The 20,581-nt window shown below is 34.4% G+C and overlaps 1 protein-coding gene across 1 annotated transcript; it reads right to left on the bottom strand.

The window, feature by feature from the left end:
* Window positions 1-761: 761 nt before the first annotated feature.
* On the bottom strand, window positions 762-10,719 carry LOC100374512 (serine/threonine-protein phosphatase PP1-beta catalytic subunit). The gene is made up of 8 exons (XM_002731205.4): window positions 10,628-10,719; window positions 10,227-10,358; window positions 9,058-9,288; window positions 4,049-4,153; window positions 3,486-3,557; window positions 3,238-3,389; window positions 2,243-2,377; window positions 762-1,303 (listed from the first exon to the last, which is right to left on the bottom strand). The coding sequence occupies exons 1-8, from the start codon at window positions 10,677-10,679 to the stop codon at window positions 1,205-1,207; spliced, it is 978 nt and encodes a 325-aa protein (XP_002731251.1). The 5' UTR covers window positions 10,680-10,719; the 3' UTR covers window positions 762-1,204.
* Window positions 10,720-20,581: the final 9,862 nt, after the last annotated feature.

Raw genomic sequence — 20,581 nt, 5'->3', positions numbered from 1 at the left:
ATCAAGAGTTACTCAACAAGGTTATGTTTTGATGAGAAAAAAAAGGTTTCAACAATTTATTGGTGGGACAACATCTCAACCCACCCACACCTCTTCTGTATCCCTCAAATTGAAAGACTATGTTTACCCCTCCCAATACACAGCTGCCTTCAAAGTGTACAACCATTTTTTATAAAATAAGAAGACCGCAAAAAAAGTCACAGCAAGAAGATGTAGGAGAACCATTTTTTTCGTAATACTACAGTATGGGTATAATGATATAATTCTTTCAATGTCTTGATTAAATAATGTGAGTAGTCAAGAAAACACTTAATACAACAACTTAGTTGCATTTTCTACTGCATGTCACAGTGTTCGACAAACTCAAAGAATTGTTAACATATTAATGAGTGTGCATATTAACAAGCAGTTTTGTTCCATTTATCAATTGAACTAGTTCACAGAATAATTGCGTCAGGCAAAGTTGTAATTTTTTCCTTTGAAAAGAGGTTTCACTCACGTAATTGGATTTAATAAAGGATCTAGTATTATCCCGACTCCAACCCCTCCCACCCAATACAGCATCTATGCATGGAGCTAACCAGTGATGTCATAGAGCCAACAGTTATTTTTGTACATGTAGCAACCTGACAACTTGGTACATCCAGTAAAATCTCCTATAGATTTGGGTCCATAACCCATACTACATGTTAATGAATGTTAACACAGCAAATCTATAAATATTATCCCCCCTCCCCCCCGCCTTAAATTAAAAAATAAAATTCCAGAGACGACAACAACCACAAGATATTATCAAATGACACAGAAGTAACGCTTTTCAAGTTAATAGCAAAATACACACAGCAATCACACTACAAATGCAATACTACTGCGAAATTTGTCAAATCGTTACATTCAAAGTCTTCAAATGGCGGACCATCCCAACGGAAAGTAATTCTGATATGGCAATGACAGTCAAAAATATTAATATAACATTACAAGTTATGATTGATATTACCAAGATGGAGACTGCACACAAGTCATGCCATGTCTGAATACATATAGTGCTTGTCTGTTCAAAATTAATTACAGCTATGTTATAAATGCATGGTAAGATGGTATTTCAAACTAGGTTTTTATCACACAGAGGAGTGCTCAGTTAATCATGTGTTTTTGTCCTGCTCTGGAATTTGATTACTACACCAATCTTATAAATATACACGGTTTACTTCTTCTTCATTGGGCCACGCGGTGGAGTAACTGGACGACCGGAATTGAGACCGCCATACTGATATTTCGCTTTTTTCTCTGATGGTTTAAGAATCTAAAGAAAGAGAAAACAAATCATTTAAAACATTCACTGATGTATGCCAAGATAACAAACTACAATATGTATGTTGACCAAACATGTTAATGCATGTGTGATCACTAAAGTAGTATCCAACCATCAGGTTTTTACAAATACAAAATAAATTAGCATATTTGGTGAATTTACTCAAAAAGCATTAGCCACAAATAAGTAGAGAAGCCAAGTGCATATCTGGCAATAGGCAGGGAAAACACTGCAAGCCACCAAATGCACCAAAATACTATGAGGTTATCGCCTGATATCACTTATCCATAGATCAAGTTGATACAAGCGATGTTATGGATTAGTATTATCTACCAACTAAGGGTGACAGAATAATACAGTCCATGATGCCACAAGTATCACCTAGTTAGAAATAAGTTATATCAGGAGATAATCTTTTTACTACACTTACTAATCATGTGCCAATCATATGCTAATTAGGCATGACATCCAAGTGTGTTCGTGGACATGCATTTGAAATATTACAGCAACTGTTGTTATCCAGTCTGAATTTATCAGCGGTAAAAATGTTATCTTTGCAAACTGTTGTGTATATCACTTAACATTACTGTGAATGATATGCACCATGGGCATGTGAAAATATGAGGTTATCACCTCATATCACTTGTTTGCAAAAGTGATGTCATGGGCTAATATTATTAACAAAATATATACCTGCCCTACGAATAAGTGATATCAGGTGATAACTTGTTTATCACATGACCATGCAAGTAATTGTTGTTATCCAGCCGAAATTCTCATAACACTGATTAAAACTATATCAGTGCACAATTTGTTTTTCTCCACATACATGTGTAAAATGATGACAAAAGTTTACCGTACAATACAGTAGTGTTATTTAATGCTAAACAACAGAACTGTACACTGTAAGTGACAAGAATATAGTTTTACCTGGAATGAGCACATAAGTGTTTCATCTACACTCATCATGCCACCTGCGTTATCAAATTCACCACAGTAATTGGGTGCTGAGAATAGAGTGACCAGCTGTCTTTTGGCAAAGAATTCATAACCATCCTCTACAACCTACAAGGAAAAATCATTGAATAGTTGATCATATTAATTTAGTATGCCATACAACACATGAACGAGCCACGCATGGCATATTCTTCGCTAGTTATCAAATCTAAGTTATATAGTTTTGTTTATAGTAACATAGTAAAATACTTGTCCATATTGAGAGATATTGTGCTGGAACATCCTTAATGAAAACAAAATGGCCATCATTTTGAATCAAATCGTAATGTCCAATGTAAGTACCAAGTTTGAACAAAATCCATCTGTAAACAGCTGAGAAAATGCTTGATTTTGATGATTTTTCAGTACAAAAATGGCCACCATTCGGCCATCTTGAATCAGATCAGGAAAAAAATTAATGTGCATATGTACAACATTGTGTATGATGTATGTGTGAAGTTTGAATGTAATAGGTCCAGGCGCACACACACTGACGCATACACAGACAGACGGACGGACACACAGAGGTCAATCTATAAGGTCCCGTTTTCGAACTGCATCTGAACGAGGACTAAAAAGCATCCACAGCCTACACACATGTACATTTATAATGCATGACTAAATGGCAGTCAATTCTGGTGGCAATGTGTGGTGTCCTGGTGGGGCATCCATGGCAGTCAGGTGGGGCATCCATGGCAGTCAGGTGGGGCATCCATGGCAGTCAGGTGGGGCATCCATGGCAGTCAGGTGGGGCATCCATGGCGGTCAGGTGGGGCATCCATGGCGGTCAGGTGGGGCATCCATGGTAGTCAAGTGGGGCATCCATGGTGGTTAGGTGGGGCATGCAAGGCAGAATTCTACAGAATTGATTACATGTTCCACCATAGGCATTCAGAACAAATTTAAACTAAATTAGTTTTCAGTCTTACCTGATGGGCTCTACATATCAAGTCTAAGTCGTGCCTGTTTAGGAATTTACTGACAATATCGGCACCAAATGTGAAAGACACACCGCGATCGTTTTCACCCCATCCCTGTACATCCTTGTCAGGATCTGACCATAAAAGATCACACAGCAACCCTACAAGACAAGCCAATATAATCAGTTAACAAATATACAAAGTGAATATGACTAAATAAGAATTTACTGTGTGAGAAAAGAGGACATGTATCTCACCTGTATCTGGCACATCTGTAGGCCTCATAATACGCCGTATCTGTTCCATTGACTGCAGGTCTGGTGATAAACCTAAAAGATAACAGTGTAGCATTGTGGTAGAAGTTGTTTCACATGTATCAGTTTTATCCTTTACTGCTTGTTTTATTTAAATATCATACATTGCCAACTACCTGCTTAAATTTATCTCTGCTTTAGACTTTGAGCTTTGTTTTGTTTACACTCAGATACTCATGCAGTTTGTCATATAAATTCACGATCACATACAACCAGTAATATAAGCCATTATTATATATCAGACACAATAGAATAGAAAAACAATAGACACAGTCAATGCATTGCCTTCGTGCATACTTTACGGTATTCTCGTAACAGCCTCATAGTATACCATATTTGCTCCATTAAGAGCACATCTTGTAAAGTACACTTTGCATTCATTGTATGCCAAGTTGTTTTTATATGACCTATTTTTACCATATACAGCTGTCATTTATTAAGTGTATATGATATTAATAGAGCAAATATAACAACAATATACCAAATGAGCTTCTACCACCACTTACCTCCATGACAACAGAAGATTTTTTCATCTACTATAGCTGCTATGGGCAAACAGTTGAAACAATCTGTGAAAGTTTTCCACAATTTAATTGTGTAACGCCTTTTACCTGAAATCATAAATATACACAAATGTTAACACAGGATTTAGGAATAACCAGGCATAATACAAGGCTTACATTAAAACACAAAGTAATGAACAAGAGTTGGCAGAGCCATCTTGATGCTGGGAAAATAAGAGTATTTAAAGGTGCATTTCTGGAGCAATGGATTGACGAACAGTCGGAAAAGCAATTTCAAAGACTTTGTTTTAATGAAAACTTGAAATATACATGAGGGTACGTCGTACGTGTTATTATTTATTTATTTTGGAAACTCAATTTTTAACTGAAGGAATTAAACTAAATTAAATAACCATATTTGTTTATTTTGAACCTTAGAAATATGACTAGTGTTCAATTCAGGACGTTTAATTGTACTTGGCGTATGTTACTATGACAATCAACCAATTCGAAAAAAAAAACAGTCGACAATGACTAAATGCATGGCCACAGCCAAATCTGTTAACATCCACACATTTTCAAAAAATCTCCATGCACTTTTTGACCTTACATAAGTAAAAATACACCACAATTTACTCCAGAAAAACAATTTTCTTGGTATATTCCTACATTCTTGCATACTAATGAGGGGTTCAGACACATTCCACGCTGAACAATTTTCTTGGACTAATAACAAACCTGGTCAATCCTTTCCCAGCAATAACTAGTAGGTGAACACAATATTGTAGAATGGGATTATTGACAGATTGTTATTGATCGAGTTTAAGGACAACTTCAAAAATTGTGAGCCAAATTATCATTGATGAAAAGTATGGAGAAAAAATGGCCCTCACACAGTCATGCAGATTTTTTTTACAATGAATAACTTGTATCATAGTCGTCATGGATTTAAGGAGTTTAAGGACAACGTCAAAAATTGTGAGCCAAATTATCATTGATGAAAAGTATGGAGAAAGAATGGCCCTCACACAGTCATGCAGATTTTTTTTAAAATGAATAACTTGTATCATAGTCGTCATGGATTTAAGGAGTTTAAAGACAACGTCAAAAATTGTGAGCCAAATTATCATTGATGAAAAGTATGGAGAAAGAATGGCCCTCACACAGTCATGCAGATTTTTTTTACAATGAATAACTTGTATCATAGTCGTCATGGATTTAAGGAGTTTAAGGACAACGTCAAAAATTGTGAGCCAAATTATCATTGATGAAAAGTATGGAGAAAGAATGGCCCTCACACAGTCATGCAGATTTTTTTTACAATGAATAACTTGTATCATAGTCGTCATGGATTTTTTAAAAAAAACTTGTGTTACTGATTAGTGGTAGGTTGTAATAACATAGCTATCAAACTGTCATGGTGAACCACCAACTTTAGATTATAACAGCTACGCCTAAAAGAATCAAAATCCCACGTCGTTGAAAATGGCTATTTCGATGAAAGCAATATTTAACAATTTTGATACATTTTTCTTAATTACTACATTTTGATATGTTTCTCGTGTTTTATTGTAGTATTCAATTTAATTTCTTCGAAGCTCACATTTGAATCTTCAATAAAGGATTAATTTACTTAGCAATCACATGACCACATGAAGGAGACATCTTAACATCAATTTTTAATTAGTGTGAATTCTGAGCTTTCACAAAATACATAGTTTAATATGGTTTAAAACATTTCTTCAATGACAATTAGTGTGAATTTTACTTCCTGAAGACCTTAATTACAACACATATTTTGGAAGGTTTTCATAATTTATTGACATTCCACAATCTGACTAGGGTCTAGTTTAAGATAGCAATAGGAAAAAAACAAGTTAAAAATCTCTAATATAGTAATTGCATAGGATGTTCATATTGCTGTAGGTCAGATGATCACATCTACTAACAAACGACTACAGACATGCTACATCAATTGGTTATTGATAGCATGTCTGTAAGTTATTGTCAGAAATATACTTCATCCTTGAGTCCCTCACTATGTCTCAATTATGGTAACAGTATCTTTTTCCAGGGCCAATGTCAGGGATGGCAAAACGTAACATAGAAGTCAGGAATATAATCCTTCAGTACTGATTTTTTTAAAGATGAAAATGGCAAGATGTTTTTAAATAAGAAGGAGATTGAACTTTAAAACCAATTGTTAAAAAAAAAAAGTTTTGAAACACCATTGCAGTAAAACATACTCAACATTTTATTTTGACTTGTTAATAGCGGAAGAAGTCAGTGCTTCATCTAGTTCTACATACAGTCTCGTGCAGAAGTGAAAGTTATTAGGATGCATGTTGTACAAATACGTCAAATGAGGGCTTCAATAGATTATAATAAAATGTTGGGGAATTATTCAGCATGTTTGAAAATATGGTGTTACTTTAAATGGCACATTATCCAGGTTTTGTTCAGTTAAAGTGACACCTCCTAGGAATAAGATAATTCTCATATTGCACAAAAATGTACAAATCCACACATAAATCAGTTGGACATTTTGAATCAAACAAGCCATGCATAACACAGACCTATTATCAAAATTAAGATATATAGTTTTGTTTGTAGTAATATATTTGAAACATAAACATGTCAAATATGGATCTAGAAGCTGATGCTTAATGACTGACATTTAGTCATCTTGTTGATATTGATATTCTCCGGAACAGCGTTACCGTTAAAGTCCTGATATAAACCGCGGTTTATATTCCAATGTATTAATTTAAACATTGGGATCAAAAGCTCAAGTTCAGGGTGCGATTTCTATTACGTACATATTGCAATCACTAAATGGGCGTGGTCATTTTTTGCCCACAACACATGCACAAAACAAACAATACACCGTACATTCTCTTGAATAGGCGTCAGGAAAGAGTGAAAGGTCTTACTTTGGTTCCAAAATAGGCGTTATGAAATGTTGAAAAATTACAATAAAAAAAAAAAACTGTCCACATGACAACAAAAATACTCAGTATATTTAATGTAATATGCATTTATTTTTTTAATTTTCTTGGTAACGAAAAGTATATTCTAACAGAAGTTTCAACAAACACGAATACACTGCTTAGTAGCAAATGATCACGGAACGGTAGCGCAATCCGGTCATGCTGCGGTTCACAAGTGAATAACTTACTTGTTTTCGCAGTGTTGAAATTGGTGATTATTATTCAGTAGTGATTACAATAACGCACTAAAAATAAATCCGTTGAATTATGAAATGCAAGTAAACCTCAACTTAGTTTCACTGTAAGCGAATGATTTCAGTCACATGTAAACGGTTGATAGGATATGATATCCGCCATGTTTTTGATTGCTTATGTAACATGTTTATTGACCGGATAGGTCAAGTCGCTAATTAACCAATCAAAATGCTGGATGATGCCCATAGCTCATTTAAATATGTTATTAACAGTGTAGTGCAATCTTTTGGCTTTGATTTCCATGGGAAAATGGCATGATTTTTTTTAAATCAAGAAATTATTTTTGTTTTCGAAACATTTTGAATGTATTCAGAGGTTGCCACCAGTTAGTGCGGTTAGTAATAGGTACTTTTCAAGTTTTCAATTTTTGTTAAGAACTCTTTAACCCCTAAGCCGGAATTTGGGGTGCAATTACATTTACGTATGCGGTTTATATTAGGATTTTAACGGTAATTAAAACAAAATTTTAAAAACATTTTAAATCTGATAGTCAAACCAATACATCTGTGTATCTATGACATGATGTATAATGAATATATAAAATTTGAACATAATAAGTCAAAGCATGTCAGAACCCCATTCATTGAAATAAAATGGCTGACAGGTGAAAAACTAAATGACGTGCATCAAGGTCCCATAATGTCCAATGTATGTACCAAGTTTCAACAAAATCCTTCCATAAAAGACTGAGATCCGGTTCTGGAATGCCAGGAATGCTTGATTTTTTAGCACAAAAATGGCCACTATTCGGCCATTTTGAATCAGATCGTCAAACCAGTATATCTGTATATCTATGACATGATGTATAATGAATATATAAAATTTGAACATAATCAGTCAAAGCATGTCCGAGATGTGGCTCTAGAAACGCATTCACTAAAACAAAATGGCCACCTGTCGGCCATTTTGAATCCCATCTGATAACAAAATACATGTATCAAGGTCCCACAATGTCCATTATATGTATTAAGGTTCAACAAAATCCATCTGTTCCATTGGGTTATATTGAAGCAGATTGTGAAACAAATTGATGTGCTTATGTATAATATTATGTATGATGTATGTGTGAAGTTTGAATGTATTCAGTCCAGGCATGTCTAAGATACAGGTCCGGACACACGCACACACAGAGGTCAATCCATAAGTTCACAGGAACTAATAACAAAACAACACATCACATGTGTTTTTGATATCAAGATAAGTTAAAGCACGGCCATGAAATGGTAAAGGACACAACAAAAATAACACCAACATGGCCACCAGTCACAAAAGAAACTGCCATGCATCAGTAACCAACTATGAGTGATGTATATACCAAGTTTGAGTGAAATAGGCACAGGCACGCCTGAGAAACAGTTGATGAAATGTTCAAATTTTGTGATTTTTGTTTTGTTTACAAAAATGGCAGTCAGTTGGCTAGATTTTAAAGACAAAATTCAACACATTATGTCTTTGTACTAAATTTAAACCAAATCTATAAAAATATTTCTTAGGAAGCAGAACAACACAAATGGCAGATAGTCAGCCATTTGAATAAAATCATGAAACAAAATGATGTGCATCTGTATCCCATCATGGGTGATTTCAATAACAAAATTGAATGAAATCGGTCAAGACAATCCTGAGAAACAGTGGACATGTTCAAATGTTGCATTTTTGGTGTTTATTGTCATTATTAGTAAAACACTAATACAGTTTGTATTTATAAAATGTGGAGATGCTGTGAACAGTTGAAATGCAACTAATTAAATGCAAATGTATACTCACATTCATCATAGAAGCCATAAATTCGATTGATACTAGCACATTCATGGTTCCCTCTCAACAAGAAGAAATTCTCAGGATATTTTATTTTGTAAGCCAAGAGAAGGCAGATACTTTCTAATGACTGTTTGCCTCTATCTACATAATCTCCAAGGAAGAGGTAGTTTGCTTCTGGTGGGAAACCACCATATTCAAAAAGTCTAAGAAGATCTGTGTACTGTCCATGAATATCACCTAAAAGAAAAACAGAGAAAACTGAATGAAGCAATACAGCCTTAAATTATTATTTATTTTAAATTAGATATCATAATTAACAAACAGGTGCCAAGTTTAAAATAACAGGTTCATAAAATGTATTTTATTACTTAATACAGAATTCATCTATGGCCAACATCTGGCACAGTATGTTTAGACTACTGCAAGTTGATGGGGTCAAATGGCAGAGCATGTCAATTTATTTGAGTGACAAGTGCACATGATAGCATAATAAACAGGCATGATGGATGCACCAAGTTAAAATGTATTTGGGGTGCTCACACTGTCTACCTTTAATACCTCAACATTTGCAGTGGGTTGAAAAAGTTTACAGTTTAACTAATTGACTATCAAAACAATCACCAAGTGCTACAAAAGCCTCGATAATAACAGTTATGATAATTAAATTGTCTATCAATCAATCAATCAACTAAAATTGAATTCTAAAACACCAGAATATATTTTTTTATTTTAAATTTGGGGTGGGTCGGGCAGTAAAGGTTATGGCCACCCAAAATAAATCTTCGAACAAAATAACACTTTGAAAGTAAGCATGTGTCCAAAATGTATTTTGATTATTATATTTACACACACATATATATATATATATATTATAGTTTTAGGTCGACTAATTTCCTCTCACACCAACTGCCCACAGATGCATATAAAATAAACAACTTGTCGATAAACTCAGTACAGCATGGTGCATATGCCGTAAAAATACCGATGGGGAAATCTTTCGAATAGTTCACCAACTGCGATGAGTTCAGCGAACGTTTGCCACATACTTCCTCAAACTCAATGCAAAAGTATTACTTACTGCACGATTTATGGCTCTGGACTTTCGGTTTTCTGAGAAGTTGCTAATTAAAACATTAATTGGGGTCGATGGAGTGGAATCCGTGTTGCATACTCACCGCATATTTTTAAAGGAGCTTCCAACTCGAGAAGGATCGGTTGACTTAAAAATATTTCACGAGCTTTCAGACACAATCCTCTGACTTCTGATTCTGTTAATTGCACTGTCTTTCCGGGCTTGCAACCCCTAACTATAAAGATGAAAAGAATACAAATATGTATTAGAAAATCATAAGAATAGACTCAATGGCAAAGACACGCAGCATTGTCAACATACTTCGTCATATCAACTTTCAAATTCCTGGTAGATCCCTGGAACATCTCAATATAAAACATGTTATCGTTTTCGCTTATAAATCACTTATAACATCTAGATCAAATACAAAAAGAACACAGTGCAATGTTAAATTTTTAGCTCATCCGAAAGACCTTATATCAACGTTAAAAACAAAATATTTACCCTCTAAAAGCGTCGAAATCACTTTATCGATGTTCAGCTCGGTGTCCGCCATTTTGTGTTGCCTGCACTGACGTCACACTTGGCAGCCATTTGCCTTATTTAGAAGTTAGCGTATTTATTTCTAATAGGGGTGTTGTATCTCGCCAAGAGCAAAAACACGTACTACACTGTATGTAAAAATATAAAAAGTAGCTTGTATATTATTCTAATAATTTTCTATCCAATTTTTGATCCACTTGTATTATACCACGCCAATGATTAATTCGTTATGTTCAATGATGGAATGCCTTACCTACGTAAAGTGGTATAATCCAATCTAGATCAGACTGGGGGCGCTGGAGCTGCACCTCACTTGCGTATCCCGGATGCAAAAAAACAACAAAATAAAATCGTGATCTAACACAATGACGCATTGTATCACGGTCTGATATTATAAGTGACTTGAAACGACCGTACATAGAAGTCTACTCAGTCTATGCTTCCACGCACGTACATTTCAAATAGCTGTACACAGAAATTCAATAAATAAACAAAACAAAACAAAAATTTCCTCTCAATCAGCCAACATATAACATATGAGACATTGCAACGCCAAATCCACAAAAAAACCAAACCACGCAATAAGTCATCATCCATAATGCCAATTAATCCATCGCACAGCTCAACTATAGCTATAACAAGAATTGAAATCTCACGAATATTACACAGGTCATAAGATCCACCTTTATGTAATGAAATAACTTTGGTAAGTTTAAATATAGAAGGTAGTCATTCTACTGAGGTTGAATAAATACAATAAAAATGACTTATTGTTGTTGTTCTTTTAAACAATTTCACAGCAACATATATTTTTAATTGACTGTTAGATTATGCGATGTCCGGCCGCGTTCATGTCACGTACGGTTAATTATTCATAAATATCATATATGCATTATTTACAGTATGGTGGAACTTATACGTGAGATATCTTGGTTCAACGAAAAATTACCTAAAAATGTTCGTCTATAGAGGGGATGTGGGGGAACTTTGGTTAAGGTCCGCAGGTGCTCGTGTTCGACCGGGCCTGGTTGACGCCAGGATATTGCCATATGATAGAGAACTGTCGCAGGGCATAACAACATTTAAAAAAAGGAAAACAACTATTCATTTCAAATAAAACATCGAATGAGTCCCGCTTGGAAGACTAGAGTTCTGTTAGTTATACATGTGTCATAAAATAAGGAGGTAGGGCTCAAAACGATTTTCGAGTCATTGCGTGACTTATCATACCGCGTTACCAGTCTGTTGCATTACTAGTCTGAGTCTAAATTGAGTGATAATTTCTAAAGGTCGCATCACTCTACAAACTTATTAAGACCAGTTTGCAAAGTGTGACTGTCAGTTGGAGATGTAATAGACCTATAAAGCTTGGTATCGTCAGCGTAAAGTAAGATTGGCAGAGATATCAAGGTGGGTGATGTCACTAATATACGTAACAAATTACAAAGGCCCCAGGAGTGACCCCTGAGGTACACCAGACAATGCGGGAAACCATTTAGACACGTAACCACCTAAAACTACTCTCTGCTGCCTATGACTTAGGTAAGATGATAACCAATGATGTAAACTACCACAAATACCAAGTGTAAAGGCCTTGTGGATGGCAATAGCATATGAGATGAGAATGGTTTGGCATGGATGACTGGACGATGAATACATAAGCCATAAAATAAATCACTAATAATCAAACTCATTATAATGGTATATTTTCTACTTTAGAAAAAATATTACATTAACACTGTTTGTTTGCTTTGTACACATTCCAACGATGCTACCAATGGAACTAACAGATCGACGAATGAGGGCGTGATTTAGGCACGAGCCGAGTGGGTCCCGATGTGGATTCCGACTAACGTGAACGCAGCAGATTTGTCGATCTGTTATTTTATACCCAAACATGGCAAGCAATACGCATATGATGATAATAATAACAACTTTATTGAAATCATATCCATTTGCTTTTATGGTGTTTTTTTTTATTTCAACTACATAAACCATTACATAACACAAAAGAAAAAACACACACAAGGTACATAGCTATTTGACGTCAGATAAAGAGAATTAACCAATAACTTAGTGTAAGCATATTTAATATCCTCTTAAGAGGTATGCACTATAGATTTATGAGTCTTAATTTTAATCAACAACAATTTAAATACTTAATTTCGAAAACCTTAAAAAAAATTCTAAAGTTATTCTCAACCGTTACTTATGAAATTTGCAACATGTAATAAAGTTTTTTTTAACTATATAAACAATACAAAACACAAGGTCAAAAGAATGAAGTACATACTTTATTGGCAGATAAAGAAAAATTACATTTAAGAAAATAATCAGATTTCTTTAAATTTAAATTAGTGTGCGATTTTAAAATACAATAAAGCTTTCTTCCATTTATCTATAAACTCTCCATAATGTTGGTTTGTTTTTGCCATACGTTTCTCCAGGACTATTATTTGTTTTATACTCTCAATATAAGTATTAACATTTGGTTTGAGATTGTTAAATCTTACTCTGTACAATTCATATTTTCCAAGTAGTATTAGATGCTCCCACAAGGCCTTTGATTGAATTCCTTCTATAGTATTGAAAATAACATAATTCTTTCCAAGTGCAGTGTCTATAAACGTGATTTTTGTCCATAAAGTTTTGAAAGAGTCCCAAAATGTTCTACTCTTCTTACATTCCCACAACAAATGTTGTAAATCCTCTGTCTGGTCACAGTGATTACATTTATCATCATCATTCATTTTAGAAATGAATTTGTTGCGAGAATACGATGGAGTATTTTATATTGAAAATCGCACAATTTTTCTTGAGCAGTTATTTGCTTCACCTTAAACAAATTGCCCGCCATTCAACGTGTCCCACATATCCCCTTCTGTTGAAAGTGTCTATGGCAGATGCTTTTTTCAAATTTATTAGTTTTCGGATCGTTATAAAAATGTTGACATTTATATTTGACAGTTTAGAGGTCACATTCTCTTTCTGTCGCACGGGTAAGATATCACTTTTTAAATTCTTTTTCCATTGACTGGGTATAGCAGCTATAATGCTATTGTAAGTGAGAAAATCGACTTTTATATTATATTTACTTTTAAGTTGATTGTAAGTCAGAATATTTCCGAAATTGCTCACGGATTTTACTCCTCTATTTATCCAGTTGCGGTAGAAAACAGACTTACCTCCCACGAGTATATTTTTATTATTCCAGATAATGTATTGATTAGGCCGGTCATTCACAGGATCATTACATTTTTTGGTAAATTCTGCCCAAAATGTAAGAATTTCTTTGTAAAAGCTAGGGAAATTGACTGGAAGACGATCAGCAGAATAATCACAGTTCAAAAGAAATTTCAATCCGCCCAATTTATTAAAGAAATAGTTTGGTATGTGCGTCCATGGTGCTTGTGAGTCTATGATTGTGTTAATCCAAGATAATTTTAATGCCTTGTTCATTAGTTCAAGGTCCATCATTTTTACACCACCCTGTGAATCGTCTCCAATCATAGTTGAATTTTTAACATGATTCTTTTTACCTCCCCACAGAAAATTAAATAGAAAAGAGCTGGCTTGTTTAACTACTTCAAGTTGGATTGGTACTGATAAACTATTCATAATGTAGATTAAAAAGCACTTTCCTAAAATAGCTTTTCCTTAGATGGTCAAGTCCCATGATTTCCAAATGTTTAGTTTATTTTTCATTTTTTGTAGATTATCCACAAAGTTTAGTCTTTCATTTTCTACTTTATTATGGCCCAAATAAGCACCTAGGACTCTTACCGGATTATTTGTCTTAGGCCCCGTGGAAGCTCCCATACCCCTTTCTGGTTACCAAGAAGTACAAGTTCTGTTTTATCTAAGTTAAGCGCTAAACCAGATAAGTTGGAAAAAATTGACAAAATATTCATTTAGAGAAATTTTAATGGAAGAACTATCTCTAAGAATCAGTGTTGTATCATCTGCATAAGCAGATTATTTTTGTTGATGACCAGAGGGTAAAATAATACCTTTAACAAGGTCGTTACTTCTAATATGGGATAACTAATAACTCGATCGAAATGGCAAAAAGTGCAGTTGACAGAAGGCATCCCTGTCTTACATCTTTATGCAGATTAAACCACCCAGTACTGGTACCCCTATTGATTACACAACTTTGGATGTTTGTATAAAAAGTCTTAACCCATCTAATTAATGACGGGCTAAAACGAAAAAGTTGTAAGGCTCTAAAAAGAAAGGGCCACTCTAACGATTCGAAGGCTTTTGCATAATCTAAAAACAGTAGTGCACCTTTGTTCCCTGTTTCTTCACACCATTCAATAATGTCACTTAATAAACGAATGTTTTCTGTGATCCGCCTACCCATGCAACGACTTGCTAGTTTATAATTTGTGTTTAATAATGAGATCGGCCTCCAGTTATTAATTTGAAGTAGGTCTTTTTCAGGTTTTGGTAGTAGAATTACCACAGCCTGTCATTGTGTAACTAAGAGAGAGCCATTATTATATGCATAATTTAACGAATTTAGGATCGAGTCGCCAAGATCTTCCCAAAAGAAAAGATAAAAAATACCATCACTGCCAGGAGTTTTATTTTTAGGGGTATTTTTTAAAGCCTCCAACAATTCCGTTTTAGTGATTTCACCTTCACACAAATTCAGTTTCTTAGTATTAAGAGTCGGTATAAAAGATACATTTAGAATGTTATCATAACTGTCTAAATTAACTTCTGATTTTGATGAATAAAGCTTCACGTAGAAATCGCGCAAAATGGTTGTGATTTGTCTGTGGTTTGTGGTTTCTTTACCTTCATGATTAAGTTTTGAAACAGATTTCTTATTATAATTTCGTTTTTCTAGATTCAGAAAAAATTAGTACTTTTTTCTCCTTGGTACCAATCTCTAGATCATTTTTTACTCCTTCGTACTGTGCCAAAATATTCTCGTCTAGAGTTTCATCGATCTGCTCTTCTAGTCGGTGAAGTTTTTTGTTCAGATCATTTTCCAAAGTGAGGAGCTGTTTTTTTTCTTACTATAAAGTATTGTTTTTTTCTCTAATGTAATATTTCAAATATTCAAAATTTCGATGAGCATTATATGCTGAACTTTGGCTCTCTTTCAGTACATCAGATATCAGGGCTTTCATTTCTTCAACAAAGTTTTCATCAGTCAGAAGGCTGCAGTTAAATTTCCAAAACCCAGGACCTCTTGAGGTGTCGGGGGTATCAGATATAATTGTAACCATACTATGATCTGTACGGATACTGAGAACACTGTCACATTTTTTAACGAGATTAAGCAAATATTCTGGTATCAAAAAATAATCTATCCTTGAACCAGAATTTCCCCGTCTCCATGTCAAACGAAAGTTTGTTGGATTTAGCTGTCTGTATGCGTCAATTAATTTTAAATTATTCATAAGAGTGTGGACTGCTTTCCTAGCCGGACGTTTATTGTCCAAATAAAGTCCACGTCTATCAATAATTGGGTCAAGGGGAACGTTAAAATCACCTGCAATGATTACATTTGAGTGCGGGAAATTCTGGTTCAGTATAGAACCTCAGACTAGTTATATTGTATTACTAGTCTGAGATAGAACTGAAACACGTGTAGAATATTTCTTGTTCTCTACTACCGTTTGGGGCATATACATTAGCGATGACAAATGAATAATTACCCTTACAGAGTTTTAAAATAACATATCTACCTTGCACGTCTTTAACCAGTCTACCAATCTTCAGATCATCATTATTTTTAAGCATGATAGCTGTACCAACACTGTGGGTTGTACCATGTGATAGAAATAGTTCTCCCTCCCAATCAGATTTCAATCTATTTTCGATACACTGATTAGAATACGTTTCCTGTAATAACATAATATCTGCCTTTTGCCTACGCACATATTTACAAACTTCTTTTCTTTTTTTGCTATTCTCTAATACCTCGTACATTGAGTGATATAGTTTTGACCTTTGACATTTAAGACACGATATACAAAATCAAATGGGTACAACAAAATATATTAAACACGAAAAAAAGCAACTCGTTTAGTTTTTACAAGTTGCAAACAAATGCAGCATATGTGCTCAAGATAATATGTGAATATAGATATTAATAAATATAATTGTTCCACGTGAACGCAGCAGATTTGTCGATCTGTTATTTTATACCCAAGCATGGCAGGCAATACGCATATGATGATAATAATAATAACTTTATTGAAATCATATCCATTTGCTTTTATGGTGTTTATTGTGAGTGCATATGGACGTGTAGATAAAATTATTCGAAAAACGGCCATTTTATCACGTCGATGTAGCATTTTCAAAAAGAAACCGGTTGCAGCACCACATAAATATATGTCGCCGACAACGTCCTGCTTTCCTTTGATTTCGTTCATTACATTTTTATGTTCTCTTAAGTTCAACACCGAGGGCATGATTTCGGTTCGTGCTCAGCGTCCAGACAGCAAATCTCGGCACGTGTCGAGATTCAGTCCCGACGACGTGAACGCCAATAATTAGTCGGACTTCATACATAACTTCCATGTGTACACAACTAGAATATTGAATTTTTTGTAAAATGCTCAGGTTTTGCCGCTGAAGTGTGGGAAACACGATGCAATATGGACCGTGACGAGAACATGTAACGCAACAGTTTTAGACAAAGCATAACCCGATCGTATTAATAGTATGGATTATAACAACAACAATATTAATATTAAAATGAAATATTTTTCATGATAGAGAAAAGAAGGTATGTATATAATTTTCACGCCTTTGTTTGATAAATTCTGAATCTTAACTTTTTACTAACCTCATCAGTTACACTTGGAACTTTTCGTTCATGACGTCATAAATAACTTTTATACTCGAGTAAATCACATATACAATACAAGAAACATCATATAAAAAATCTAAAACCGCCTAAAATTAGCCAAACCTCGGAAAAATCATAAAATATGCAGGGAAACACATGTTGCAGCATTCAAGTTCCAATAAAAACGAGCAGAACAGATATTCAAACACGTATTGAAAAAGTATTTGGTAAATTTGAAAGGTTATTTAATGTTAAAATTACAAAGTTTATATATAGTTTATAAAATTTTGAAATTTTTGTGTTATTTATTTAGTTTTTTTTTGTCTTTTGTGTATGCATTTATTTAATAGTATTTATCAATTAACGAAACAATGCAAATTTATTTCGTAATTATGTGGCATACCAATGTACCCATGACATACTAAGAATGATATTGTACATAAGCATGTATGTACACACTGCCAGCACTAGTTTAGATAGCCCGAGGAAAAGCACGAGAAAATGTGCGAGCCCTCCAGTTTCACTCATACTTAGTCATCAGCAAATTACGGAATTTATTTATACAGTTGAGATTTAATTGGACTTCTGTAATCAAATATAAATGATGAGTTAGGACAGAATAGACACACGGTAGTAGATGATCTCACCCAATTATATTATCGATTTCTTCAAATCGGTACCCATTGCGAGTTGAAGAGTTCCGAGTGGTGGCGCTATTGAACTCAGTGATGGCACCTTTGGGGTAAGTGGTTTATCGTGTGCCTTGCTGCACAGTGAACAACCATCTGATTAAATTCCGATGTAGGCATAGGCTCTAATTTTTGTTTATTGTTATTTTTTAATTGTTGTATTTACGGCGACCAGTGACGATAAATAACAAACTTAATAATGACAAGTAAAACCAAAAGATATTCATAAGTAACAATAAAAAAATATAATAAAAAGGTTAACTACCATTGGGAGAAGGCCGGGTCAAACAGAAGCAACTCATTTTTTAACTTCCAATGAGTACAATATGAAATTCCCATAAACGCAGTAGGGATTACTAGTACTACAGAATACTAGCTCAATATGTTATTAAATTTCTCTCCGTTTTGATTTTTTCACATGGTTTTTAAAGTTTACATAGAAATGTGGACAGAATGCATTACTGGTACATTGGACAATATTTAACATTGAATGAAATGGATGATATGAAAGAATTATGTCTATGAATCATTGCCCTTCATTATAACTTTTTCATCCAATCAGCTTCAACCTTGCACATTGTATGAAACAATTGTAACTGTAATTTTGTTCCATTAATATGTTATTATTAGCTTATCTCCTCTTCTGGGTGACAATCAACTCACTCCACTTCTCCACAAATGAAAACTTCTTCACAACATTATCACAACATATATTTATCTGTCACACACCCCAGCCTACCCCCTCCACTACCTGGGTAAAATCGCACTCATTTGGTAGCTGTTTTTTTCATCATGAACTGGGTTACTAGTTCCATGGTTTTATATTGCAAATTTATGAGAATATAATTAAACAAAGGCGAACCATTTGCATACTTCTGTCTCGCGATTTGAGGAATTTGACGTACTATCTACACAGAATTAATACTAATCTCAATTTTCCAGATTGAATATGGAACAAATACACTTTTAGAATTTCAATAGAAATCAATGGATATAAATCCAAAGTGCAGTGCACACAACGCGGGCAGTAGGGAAAGGCGAATAATTAGAATTTAGATCGACACTTTCCTTGATCGCGCCATTTATCTAAATTAATAAACGATACATAGCTTTATATGTATGTTACATTTTCCACGATTTCCACGAGACCAAATAATCACGTTTTAAATATAGTCCCTAATATATTTCATTCGAAAACATGTTATAGCGCCCCCAATGTTCACTAATAATTCTAAAACGAAGCTTATGTTCTGATATAAATGACCTTCAATACGTTCTTGTACATCAATAGCATTGAGTAATTAAATACGTACAATTAGTTTTGTCCAAGTTTACGTAAAGTAACTGCCATACAGTGTGAATTACAGTAAATTTTACTAAAACATTTTTCAAGCAAAAAAAAAAAAACGATCTTTCGCAGCTTAGAGACTACATTAATAGTTAGTTGAGTATATGAATCCATATTTATCTGAATTCAAAATTCACAAATACTTATAGTCAAAATTTAACGTCAATGCAAGCATACGTATTTCACTCATTTTGTGCAAAGTCCACCGCAATTGTGTTTTGCACTATCTGGTCACATACTAGTACTTGGTGTTGGTTAACAAGAATCGACTATTTTCTTCAAACATTTTCGCAGTAGCGTTAATTTTGTGACCATTTTAAGATTTACGCCTATTTCTGCAAGATGGTTAAAAGTTGAAAATCATAAAATTAAAAACATCGTGTCCACCATGATATCGTATAACTTGAATGTCAGACCTACACAACCGTGTATAATCACTGCAGCGCTGTAGTATTGTTAAGAAGACCTATAAATACCCGTGTAGTGAACATAACAATATAAAGATGGCTGTAATTAAGGACTGGAGTGAAAGAATAATGATTAGTCAATACTTCTTTCTGTTAACCAATTGTTCGCATTGGCCGTAAATGGGTGTTCTATATTGTTCCTTGTTTTGTGAGGATCGACAAAGGAAATGAAAGGGAAATGAATAGAGCATTTTATCGCGCAAATAGAAGCAAAGTTGTTATTATGAACGCTAGATTAGCATGGCTTTCTTCCCAGGAGTAGATTACTCTACCTGAACCAGGGATGACGCCAGAGAGAGCACGACTAACGCAGACACAGGTAAGGTCATTGAATAGCAGCCATTGACCCGAGGCTAAAGGCAACCTAGCAGTGAGAACGACACCTACTTGCACTCATTCATCACCGGCTTTGGATACTCCACCCTTACAAAGGATTTAATGGAACTTCAGCATCTTGGAGTGTTGGCATTGTGTAAGTAGTAGCGGCCAGCCTTACTGCCGGTCTATCACCAAGTCTGACAAGGCCATTGCTGCAGGTCTTTAAAACGACGCCCTCTATACGTCGTATGTTTATTTTATCAATCACCATTCACA

This window comes from Saccoglossus kowalevskii, chromosome 2 (genome assembly GCF_978046115.1).
Source record: "Saccoglossus kowalevskii chromosome 2, keSacKowa6.1, whole genome shotgun sequence".
Taxonomy (NCBI): Eukaryota; Metazoa; Hemichordata; class Enteropneusta; family Harrimaniidae; genus Saccoglossus; species Saccoglossus kowalevskii.
Note: the sequence above shows the minus strand (reverse complement) of the source record. Positions and strands in the feature narration are given on the sequence as shown.

Bases quoted from the DNA above. Each gene is read 5' to 3' on its own strand.
- LOC100374512 (XM_002731205.4), bottom strand. From the start codon at position 10,679: ATGGCGGACACCGAGCTGAACATCGATAAAGTGATTTCGACGCTTTTA. The intron at 10,359-10,627 runs GTAAATATTTTG...TCATCTTTATAG, and splicing joins GATTTCGACGCTTTTAGAGG to TTAGGGGTTGCAAGCCCGGA. The intron at 4,154-9,057 runs GTGAGTATACAT...TTATGATTTCAG, and splicing joins TTATGGCTTCTATGATGAAT to GTAAAAGGCGTTACACAATT.